The 12,366-nt window shown below is 41.7% G+C and overlaps 1 protein-coding gene across 1 annotated transcript in view; it reads right to left on the reverse strand.

The window, feature by feature from the left end:
• Positions 1 to 9,502: 9,502 nt before the first annotated feature.
• LOC128379733 (voltage-dependent T-type calcium channel subunit alpha-1I-like) overlaps positions 9,503 to 12,366 on the reverse strand; it is a 229,896-nt gene continuing 227,032 nt past the window's right edge. Inside the window, 2 exon segments of the mRNA XM_053339364.1 lie at positions 9,503 to 10,162; positions 11,855 to 12,072. Of these exon segments, the coding sequence (XP_053195339.1) occupies positions 9,503 to 10,162; positions 11,855 to 12,072 (878 nt within the window).

The raw sequence follows: 12,366 nt of genomic DNA on the forward strand, positions 1-12,366 counted from the left end.
AACAGTTTTTAGTAGTTTAAATCAGCCACTTTATTTTATTTTCCTTGAAGTTTTACCACCATTTTTCATAACTTTGTTTTTTTTTTTAAATTTTGTTTTGTTATTTTGTGCTAATGTTAAATCCCTCTGAAACAGCTCATGACAAAGAGGGCCAAACATAAAGAGACTCAGGATGGCAACAAATTCAACCATTTTTTTTAAACCAGAACTAATGGGGGCGGCCAAACTGAACAAACAGAAGGGAAGACATCCAGACCAACCCAAAAAAAGGGATGTAGGATCTGGACTATTCCTGCTAACCTAAAATTCCCATAATAACTAAACCTAACAGAAATCAAGCCGCAAAACCAAGACTACCAAACCCATCAAACACAAGACAAAGAACTAAAACATACAAACAACACAGACTGCTGCTACCAAGGTTGGGAAGTAGAAGAAAGAATGAACTAGGTTTCTCCACCTCTATATAGATCCTGTCACAATCATTCTGAATCAGCATCACCTGGGAAGAAACACACAACATATAAATGAAATATCATGCTATACCCATCCTATCCAGCAGGGGGAGTAGGCTATGTTATAGAAACTAAGGACACATTTTCAAACTGGATTTTACAATCTGTACAAGACATAAAATCCTCTAATCTCACACCACTGATGCATTGGTTTTTATTTTTAAAAAAAGGAGCAGTTTCCTTGTAAAATCATCAAGTACGGAAACTCAGTCTTTACTTTGGAGATATGAGAGAGAATAAATAAATTAGCATTTTTGCGGAATCTGAAATAATTAATTTTGGTATGTGTGAAACTCCCTAGCAACAAACTACATCAAAGACTAATCAGATGAGTAATATTAAGAAATCCACTGTCACAGCCTCTGCTAAAATAAGCTTTGCTGTTTCTGAAATAAAATGATTTAAAACAATCCTTAAAAACAGCTCCAGCATCAAGCGACCAAAACAAGCTGGAGGGTTTTTTTGTTTGTTTGTTGTTGTTGTTTTGAATGCAATAGGGTTTCCAAAGCAACCACATTTTTCAGTGTGAGGAAAAAAAAGATTAAACATGAAGTAGTAATAGCAGAGCCCAAATATTTTGTTTGCAACGTACAAATATTTGTGTTGGAGATTATTTCACAGGATCTTCTTGTAATTACAGTTTGAAGAAATCTGCTTGTTGAGCTGAAACTATATATCACAGGTGGTAAATTGGACATATTTCTTTGGAGGTGTTTCATATTTATCCAGAGAGCAGCAGCCAGTGTGACTAATTACAAGCAATTGGTCAAGATCTATAAACACCTGAAAACAGTTAACTCTAAGTGATTTTTTGATCCAGCCTAGAGAGAAAAAAGTAAGTACGTTAAGTAAGTAAGTTAATGCTAGCTGTAAAAGGAGATGTGGTGAAGGAGGGCTCCCACACTGGGTTTCAAACTCTGGACTCCCAAACCACTTCCTCTTCTACCTGGACTGGAGGCTCCTTCCTCCACTCGGTGTAACAGAGGAGTAGTGCAGCTTGAGATGAGTGATCAGCTAGCAAGATACCAGGAGAAGGTATAGAGGTCAAGCGGCAGAGGTCCAGTAAAATCTAAAAGACCTGGTATCACCGAAAGGCTTCACATTGTGAGCTCTTTCCTGCCTGAAAAGTCATATTTTTGCCAACAGCAAGCAGTCACTTGTGATGTCCATCAGCCAGAAAAGGAGAAACCAAAATAGATCCACCATGTGAACCTACTGACAGAGTGGAAGGAGTGTCCAATTCAGGATCAAGGAAAAGCTGCTGGTCATGAAGGTGGACATAGAAGAGGTGGTGGCGACAGGACTGGAAATCCTAATTATGAATGCGGCTGTGGCTCAGGAGGTACAGTGGTCGTCCTCCATTTGGAAGAAGCGGTTCGATTCCCAGCTCCTCCAGTCAACATGTCGATGCAAGATACTGAACCCAAATTGCTCCCATGCCACCGTTGCTGTGCCAACGGGGTATGAATGTGAATAAATGATGAGCAGGTTGGCGTTGACCATGCATGGTAGCTCCTGCCATCAGTGTGTGAATGGGTGAATAACATGTAATGTAAAGTGCTTTGAGACTAGAAAGGCGTTATATAAGTACAGACCAATTACCATTTACTCATGTGTTGACATCTACAGCTACTCCAAGTCTTCCACAAAGCCCTTTCCCTCTTTGTTGCCAGCCCGGTAAAAAAACACCCTTATCAAGCATGTTGTTTACCTAAAGGATGGACGACCAATCCAACCGATCATCCAACGTCCTTAACGTGTTGCACAGCGCAGCAGGTAGGAAAGCTGCAGCAGTAGGTGGAGGAGGTGTTGAAGCTTGGAATGATTGAACCCTCTAACTCAGAGTAGTGCAGTCCAGTGATCATCATCTTCAAGAAGGATGGTTCTCTCTGCATATGCATCGATTTCAGGCAGAGTTTGACGCTTACCCCATGCTGAGAATCAATGACTTGCTGAAGAAGATTGGAGCTGCCAAGTACATCACCACTCTGGATCTATGCAAGGGAGGCAAGTCAGACCATCAATATATCGTATTCTAAAAACCAGCTTTACTGTTCCAGTTTACCATCTGGACCGCATGGAGCGCCAGCCACTTTCCAGAGACTGATGGACAGCTGACCTCAATGATGTGGTGGTCGGGAGCAACACATAGAAGGAGCATGTCCAAGTCTTGAGAGGAATAGGACAAAGAGAGGTGTATCCTGGAGTGGTTAAGGTGGAAGCGGTCCTATAATGTTTCTTGGTTATTTATTGTTGTGCTGTTTATTATTATTATTTTTTGCTGAAAATAATAATGAATCAATGAGTGAAATGTTTATAAAAATATTGTTAATTCTTGTTTAACCCTCCTGTTGTCCTCGAGTCAAGGAAGAAAGGGAGGAAGAAGGAAGGAAGGAGGGAAGGACGGAAGGAAGGATGGAAGGGAGAAAGGAAGAAGAAAGGAAAGGAGGGAGGAAGGAAGGAAAGAAGGGAGGAAAGGAAGGAAGAGAGGAAAGGAAAGAAGGAAGGTAAGAGGGGGAGAGAAAGGAAAAGAGGAAGGTAGGAACGAAGGAAGGAAGGACGGAAAGAAGGAGGGAGTGAGGAAGGACAGAAGGAAGGAAGAAAGGTGGATGGAGGAAGGAAAGAAGGAAGGGAGGAAAGGAGGAACAGTCAAAACAGACGGGGTCAACTTGACCTGGGAGGACGACACGAAGTTTAAAACATATTTGGGTTTAAGAAACTATAAATTCTTTGTCTGGTAAGAAAAATGTGTTAATTGTATTTTCTTATGTAAATATTCAGCCTAGTGGAGAGTTAACAAGTTAAAAAAAGGTCTGCTTTAGCTGTGGGGAAGTCAGAGAAGCTTTTCTTTTTTTAAAGATATGTGAGTTATTGACTCTCTTTTGTAATATTTTGTACTATTGTATAAGAGTATTTTCTTCCCAGCTGTTGGTCTTTTTTCACTTATTTGTAAATATTCCCACTGTTTGCACTTTCACACCATCCAAATATTTTCTGCACATGCACCCAGAGGTGTGAAGGAGCTGGGGACGAGCTTCCCGAAGGAGGGGGTAATGTCACGATGCAGGCCTTGGCACACTAGAGAATAACAACCATGGATGACTAGACCTTGGCCCTTAGCTAGTAAATTGATCCTCCTGCTCAGTGGTTATCTCGGTTGCCTAGGAGACTGAGGTTCAATACCTGTTTTTAGGAACCCTCCTTCCATAAGATATGCAGTATCAGCCATCAGCAGGTGGCCCCTGATCTCAGACCACAGATGACTCAAAGTACACACTACAAAGTGTGGACTACGGCAATTACACTTCTGAGGGAACTACTTTTAACATATTCTCTACACCTGAATATATTCTCTGCACCTAAAATCCAGAACAGCCCCACAGCAGGATTGGAAGGCTCACTAAAGCTTTATAGGTAGATACCTTGAATACCAACTGAGACACTTGGCTGTGCAATATAGCGATAAGTGTCAACAGGAAACCTCTCTGACATAAAAAAATAAATGTTTTGCTTGCATCTAAGGGCATTCACATTAACCTCAATAAAGCTGCTGTGCTTTCATTTACCTTTTGCATCCTTTCTTAAATTTGTGTGAACCTTTGTGTCGTCCTCCCGGGTCAGATTGACCCTGTCTGTTTTGACTGTTCTTTCTTTCCTTCCTTCATTCCTTCTTTCCTCCATCCTTCCTTCCTCCCTTCCTTCTTTCCTCCATCCTTCCTTCCTTGCTTTCCTTCGTCCCTTCCTTCTTTCTTTCCTCCCCCTACCTTCCTTCCTCCCTTCCTTCGTCCATCCTTCCTGCCTTGCTTCCTTCCTTCTATCCTCCATCCTTCCTCCCTTCCCTTCCCTCCCTCCTTCCTTCTCTCTTTCTTTCCTGCCTTCCTTCCATCTTCTTTCCTCCCTTCCTCCTTTCCTTCCATCTTCCTTCCTTCCTTCCGTCTTCCTTCCTCCCTCCCTTCCTTCCTTCCTTGACTCCAGGACAACAGAAGGGTTAAAGGGCCATTGTTGTGAGGATCAGCTCAATTGGTTTTTCAATTACAGGAATTAGAAGAGAGGAACCGGGACAACCTTCCAGACTCAAACTGAGATTTAGGACAATACAGGAAAATAATTACATCAAACCACATCGTTGCCATTATCTGCCATCTCACAAACTGTCAAAAAAGGATCTTTGATAGTTAGCATACCAGTTAGTTGAAGCCTGAGCGTCATGCAGCTTATCAAAACGAGTGACAAGTGCTGAACATAATCAACTGTGGAGAAAGATGAAAGAAATAACAATACACTTACCTGCTTCAAGGCAAAAACATGTAATGGCAAATTATACTTATGTTTAACATTCAAGAAGGAATTTTATATAAGACTGAAATTTGATTGCATGAAAAATAAATGGTTAAATCCCCCGGCTAAATTATTCATTCAGCCTAATTTAATTTAGAAAGATGTGTCACCAACATTTATTTAACATATTGTGCTTCTAACCATACCAGTAGGGAATACCGCAGCCTGATAATATAAACTGAGCTTTTAGACCGTGACCAACATTGAACTTTGACACAGATTTGAAAAAACATCTCAGAAACCCTTATTTTGGAAAGAAAAACTTCAAGGGTCAGCAGCTGTTGAAAAGCTATTTCACTTTTATATGACACTAGAATGACATTTAAGAAAACAGAAAAAAAAAACCCACATGCATTTTGGAAAAGAAAATGGGGTCGGGCAGATGGAAAGGGAAAAGAGAAAACATACAAGCCAACACTCCGAATACATGAATACATCATCATCCTTTCAGTGACCTTTGAATCTTGGTGACATTTTATTCTAATACATGGATTCATAAATATAATCTTCTCTCACCATATTGCCTATTTATACGAGTCTCATACATCTAACTGTACATCTACTTTAGCATATTGCATATCTCAAATAGAGAGGGGGTAGTCAATAGTCTTATAATGCTCCAGCTTCCCTGTGGAAGGGAGATAATACAATTGAATGACAATATGGAGGGATAAAGACAAAGTAGAGAAAGAGATAAAGATTGAGGTTTGTTCTGTCTCGTCTCAAACAACTATAGAAACACTCAGTGTTTTGACATTGACATCTTTGTATGATATGTGTGGCTGTTTGTGTGTGTGTGTTATCATGAATGTTTGTGTGCTTTAGTGTGTGTAATGGACTGTAATGGCACTTTTCCAATATACAGTTCTAGCACTACTTGACCATAGACTGTATAAAAGAAATTGACGTAGCATCCGTGACGTCACCCATTGGTTTGTGGACTGCTGCTCGGAAGCCAATAGTTTCGAATCTGGGCAGCACCATCTTGAAAATTTCAGGTGCATGCTGGGAAAAATAAAAACACGCATTCTACTTATATGGGCATGAGGTGGGGCCAGGGGCCGAGCGGGGAGGTTGCGATTGGTTGCGAGGGCTGGATCTCGAGGACATTGGTCAATCAACCTGTCAATCAGGATGTAGCCACGCCCTAATGCATAACCTGCTTTATCGTCAAATATAAAATCAGGGAAAATGATTCCAAAAATGATGACCAAAATGTCCCAAATGAACATCATACTGCATTGAAGAAGGCTTTAAACTAGCGATTGAGACCATAAACACATTTTGAAAATGTTTACTGAGGTTAGAAATCAAGTGAGAAGTTGGTGAATTCTCCATTGACTTGTATTGAGATGGAAGTCCTTTTGACACCAAAGCGGTCGCCCCCTGGTGGCCTTTTGCTAGAATGCAGTTCTAAGTTACTTCCGCGTTGGCTTCATTTCAGAGGACCAGAACTCCCCGCCTGTACTCGACTCGACTCGTTTTTTTTTGCGTTTCCAGGGATAGTACCTGGTACTTTTTTAGTACCTGCTCTGCCGAGGTTCCATGCAAGCCGAGCCGATACTAAATGTGACCTCAACAGACTGCTTGCCACTGATTGGTCAGAGAGTCTTCACTGGAAGAGTCATGAGCCGTCCCACACAAGAATCAAACCCGGCATTTTTAAATACCGGCCACAGCGTTACAGTGATTCGTTTCTCTTTTCTTGCTTTGTGTGTGACAGAAAGCCACATACAGCAGCAAGTACACCACTGCCTCCATGTCCTCCATTGTTTATGTGTTTGTGTCGCGTATAACATGAAGTCATGGCAGTTTCGCGGAGTCGTGCTATGACGACCCCGCCCATGTTGAGTAGGTACTTTTTTGTAATGGAAAAGGTCGTTCCTGGAACCGACTCGAGTCGAGCCGAGTAGTGCTACAACTGTATAGTGGAAAAGTGCCATAAGTGATGATGTGTATGAGTGTGTATCGGACCACCTGAGGTCTACTGTACCTGCTCTGGATTTCAAAGTGACACAAATATACTATATAATGGGTCATCACAATTTGTCAAAATGTCTGACAAACAAGTGCTCAAAGTTACAAAATTACACCAATTGGGACCACACTGTTCGCCGTAGTATTGGGTATTTTCTAATATCTTGCTACACTCAAGCAGACCTGAGTCAAATAACCATTTGGGTTTAGTGCAGCCAACAAAAAAACTGTGAATCCCATCCTCTGAATTCCTGATAATTTGCCAATACACTGACCCTGCAGGAACCTGTACCAATGTTTCACACATAAACTGGACAACGCACTCAAGTATATATCAATAGCTGCTCAAATATCTGTTTGCCCATTCAACAATGTGGCACAGGGTTATTAAGAAAGTTTGATATCATTCAGTTTAGTCTGAATCTCCGGATTGTTCCACAGAGCAGCACATGGACTACATGATTGATTATGATTGAGCTCTTTTAAAGCACTTTACATTTTAATCTTTCTTTTGCACTCTATGTCCTTTTAATGATTTTAAAGCTAATTTATTATTTTATGCTGCAATCATTTTATTTATGTCTTTCTATTTTTCTGTACTTTGTTTTTATTATGGGGGGGTGGGGGTTAATTGTATGTTTTACATGTTTTTCTGTTTTATGTAAAGCACATTGAATTGCCATTGTGTATGTGAAATGCTATATAAATAAAACTGCCTTGCCTTGCCTTACATATATAGTCTTCTTTTAAATAAATTGGTACCAATCCTTCTTAAAATGACCCAAATAAAAGAGTTGGCGAAGATCATTGGTACCAAATCAGACTTGACCAGAATTGGCAGTTTGTTGAGTATAAACATTATTAACAATGGGTCAATTTTACCACCAACACTTGATTTATCGCCATCATCCAGTTAGCTAATGCATTTTTTTGTACTGATGGCAACAGGTTAAGAGAAGAAATAATTTTTAAGGAAACAATAGAAAGTCTACTACATTGGTCTCCAACCCTTCTCCTGGAGAGCTACTGCCCTGCATGTTTCAGATATCTCCCCACTCCCCAACACACCTGATTATAATAATGAACTCAAACCCCTTGACAAGCATCGGTTGCTTGATAACGAGTTCATTATTAGCATCAGGTGTGTCAGTATGCTCACAAAGGTAATGCTAACGTGCTGATGCTTAGCAGGTAATGTTTACTGTGTGTTAGCATGACAACATTTGCCAATTAAAACACAAAACACAAAGTACAGCTGAGCTAGATAAGAGTATTATCAGTTTAGCAGGTATTTTATCATAACCTAAATGCATTGGACAAATTTGAATGCGTTTCATGATGATGGTGCTGGAAGACAAAGGAAGGATTCACAAACATCTTTACGATACATAGTTAACATTCAGACATCTGTTGACCGCATCCAGCTGTCTGATGCTAAGATGTTGTTAGCATGCTGCACTGATGGGAGAAACTGGAGATCTCAGGCAAAACCAAGATGACGTCCAACTGTCTCTTATCTTCGTAAAGCTGATAATCATGTTATATGGAAATATTTCTAACTCAAAAAGTATATTTTTGACCTGTTAAAGACTTTTATTCACTCATAATATAAGTACTGGGTGCAGATGCTGCATCTATTGATGTCTTTCAGTCTGTTAAATACAACTTTTGGGGAATTTTAAATGTTCTTTAAAACACCATGTTAGGCAATAATTAATTAATATAGTAGTATTTAGTATAGTATTTGGCCCAGGTCTGCACTCAATACATTTTAGCCCTTTCATGGGTAAGTAAAAAGCAGAAAGTGGCCAACGCTTCCACTAACAAACCCACATGTATTCTCAGCAGCAGTCACATATCCATTCTTCTATTTAAAGAGGCCTTACGTCAATTATCAGACTAGCAAGGCTCCTTGCTTGTCCTGGTCTCCCTCTCGATCACAAACAGAGACAGATGTGTCTACATTCACACAACTTCAATACAATAGAAGTTGAAAAAAGAACACAGAAAATATATAACCTTTTGAATTTTCTGTTACCAATAGAATCTGCTAAAGAGGGCAAAAAGGTTGGTTGATGCTACTGTTAGCGATGGATATTACAAAAAAAAAAGAAAACTGTACAAAGTTGAGTTCTTCCTCAAAAGAAGCGTCAAATTGCCATCTGTCCAATATTGACAACACTGTTTTTGCACAAAGGTTGAGGGCACGTTGGGTCAAGCAAGCCCTGTTTCTTGAAGAAAATTCAATTTTTTAGCAGTTTCATCGAAATAACTTCACTTTAATAATGTTCGTCAATCGCTGAAATACTTCAGGTCTGTCTCTCACATGGCTTTCCGAATATTCTGTATTCCAGCATGGTTCAAATGTAAAGCCCGGGCCTGCGACATCTTTCAAAGTTGATTCCTGGTTATTCTAAAAGGCTAAACCCCTTGTCAATATAATTTAGTCTTTTCACAGAGTAACCACATATCCTGTGGAAAAGAATGGATGTCAAAACTCAGGAGCGACTGTAATCTTTTGAGAAATGACTGATCCCAAGCAGCCAAATCTAAGGAGGAACTAGAGAACGGACGATTCAAAAGACAAGAATTTCAGAATCGGGTTCATAGGACATATTTTAAAAGTCACTCCCTGCTAAAAGAGATCCAGTAAAGAGAGGCAATAAAGTGTTTCATCTATTTTTCCTGGAGCTTGTGTCTGTGGGCCGACTGCTGCTTTTCATGCTGAAGCCTGTGATATCACTGTCCTCCTCCTCACCTCTCGCCCTGCCCTCCGTCCAGGGGTTGGACAAGTAACCATGGGCATCTATACCGTAGAACTGGCGTCCATCTTTACTCCGGGCAGATATGTTAGTTTGGTCTAGTGAGCCTGTGCTGTTACATTTCTTCATAAGCGGCGGTGCCAGAGAGCTTGGAGTAAGCAGTGACGTCAGCGACAGGCTGTTCAATGTTTCTGACAAATGTTCGCTGTTGAAGGTCTGCCGGCAGCCATCCCCTCCTGACCCCGTGCCCACGTCCTCATCTGAAGGGTCTATGGAGTCCTGCCGGGGGCAACCAGGGCTGGTGCTGCCACCACCGCAGCTGCTCTGGCTCCTCTGGTGCCCTCTAGTGGCTTGGAGGGTAAAAGTAGTGCTGCGTTTCTTCAGTAAAGGGTGGTCGTTGTCTCCTGTGGCAGGTCCTTGGGGGCGGCTGGGAAGAGGGCAGAGGAGAGGCATGGGAAGACCCAGATCCCGCGGGGGAGAGACACTGAAGCTGAGCCCTTCCTCTAGTGTGGTCTGCAGGCTGCCGTCTGAACTTCCTGTCGCCAGGGAGGAGTCACTGTGGGACGGGTGCTGGAGAGACAGGAGAGAAAATATTTTGAACTGTTTATTTGTAACTGCACCTCGAGGGACTGCCCATTCTCGGAGGTGTGTGACTTCAAAGTCTGTTTTGACTGTTCCTTCTTTCCTCCCTTCCTTCCTTCCGTCTGTCCTTCCTTCAGTCCTCCATCCTTTTCTCTTTCTTTCCTTCCTCCTTCCCCCTTTCTTCCTTCCTTCCTTCTTTCCTTCCTCCCTCCCTCCTTCTCTCTTTCTTTCCTCCCCATTACCTTCCTTCTTTCCTCTGTCCTTCCTCTCTCCCTCTTTTCCTTTCTCCCTCCCTCCTTCCTTCTTTTCTCCCTCCCTCCTACCTTCCTTCCTTTCTTTCCTTCTTCCTCCCTTCTTTCCTTCCTCCTGCCCTCCTTTCCTTCCTTTTTCCTTCCTTCCTTCTTTCCGCCCTCCCTCCCTTACTTCCTTGACTCGAGGACAACAGGAGGGTTAACACAACTATAACTGTATTCTATCATGGCTCAAACTTCCCTAATTTGATGAAAAAATTCTATTCACACTATATAACCTGTATAGTGTGAAATAAGGTTTGAAATTTGGTGAAACTGAATTGTAAAATAAATCCTGAAATACCAATTGTTTAAAGTTCATCCTGTTTACTGCAGCCTACCTAATATGTCATGTGGCATTTGTTTCATTCAAATCTTGCCCTGGCAGGAGGGTGTTCATCATTATTCCTAATCCTGGCACAGTTACTGCAGTCCTCTCAGTATACAAGACCACAGGGACGAGTAAGAGATTATAAAAAATGAGACACACAAGGATCGGTGGAGAAAAAAAAAGAACCAAAAGAGAGAGAAGACAGAGACAAGAGAGGAAGAGAGCAAAAGAAACACTAGAGAAAGACTCAAAGACATAATAGAAACACAAGAAAAAAGGGATATGAGAGAATGAGTGAAGAGCCTGAGCCAAGAACAACAGTGTGCACAGAGTCGGTATCAGACTCAGGGCTGGCCAGGCTAATTAGTTGAGTGCCGCAGAGCATTACTGTAGCAGCTGAGGATCACAGAGGCACTCAGGCACAAGCTAAACAAACCAAACAGGTAGCGAAGGAAGAAAGAAAGAAAAAAATCTGTCGCCATGGTTACACAGGAACAAGAACTAAAATAGGGGCCTTTTTTATTCTTATTTCATGCAAGAACCAACAGAAGGGAGGTGTTAGATTAAATAACAGATGAGAGCCTAGCTTTAATTATAATTTATCACACTAAGGACATCAGTGAAGGGTGGTAAGTATCAGCTAGAATAGGCTACTAAAAGTAATTCTAAAATCTTTAGTTTCTAAGCAATAGACAACATAACAGATTGCTTATTCTCATCTGATCGTATTACTCTGCACTCAAGTAATGAATTCTAATCAAATTAACTGCTGCCACCTTGTGCCAAAAGGTGTTGCATTTCAGTTACTGCAGAGAGATTGTAAAAAAAAAAAAAAAACCTCACTCAGGAATCCCATCTGACTCCCTGAAAGACTTTTTGATGCATGACAACTTTGCTTCAATGAATATTCTCAAATGAATAATCTGTTTCAATGAAGTCTTGTTGATCCATCGTGTCTCTGATGTGTTGCCAAGACGATGATACTGATGCCAGCTCCTTATTTGTCTATCCATCCATCCACCTAGACACACATGAACTCATCCATCTGTTCAGTGATACCTGAGAGCTCAGGGGCCTGTTGTTGGCTCCAGGTGAGCGGAGGGAAGCCCAGGAGGCTGGAGAGGCCAACCTGGATGGCCCTCTGTCTCCTGGGCTAACGTTGTTCCCTGGACTCCCTGGATGAGCTGCGGCGGCTGGGTGGAAGAAGTCTGCTGGTAGGTGGAAGACAGGTGAAGACCCTCTTCCTCCACCTCCACTGCAACTTCCACCATCACCATCTAAAAACAAAAGATATGTTTAATACAGCTTTGGCAGTATTTTACTGTATTTTTACCTTGGGGGGATTATGTTCATCCCTTCCTTCTTCCTCCTTTCCTTCTTTCCTTTCCTCCCTTCCTCCCTCCCTCCTACCTTTCTTCCTTCCATTCCTCTCTTCTTCCCTCCTTCTTTCTCCCTTCCTTCTTCCTCCTTTCCTTCCTTCTTCCTCCCTTCCTTCCTCCATCCCCCTTCCTTCCTTCCTTCCTTCCTTCCTTCCTCCCTTCCTTCTTTTCCTCCCTCCCTGCCTCCTTCCT

Source organism: Scomber japonicus, chromosome 2, assembly GCF_027409825.1.
Source record: "Scomber japonicus isolate fScoJap1 chromosome 2, fScoJap1.pri, whole genome shotgun sequence".
In the NCBI taxonomy this organism is placed as follows: Eukaryota; Metazoa; Chordata; class Actinopteri; order Scombriformes; family Scombridae; genus Scomber; species Scomber japonicus.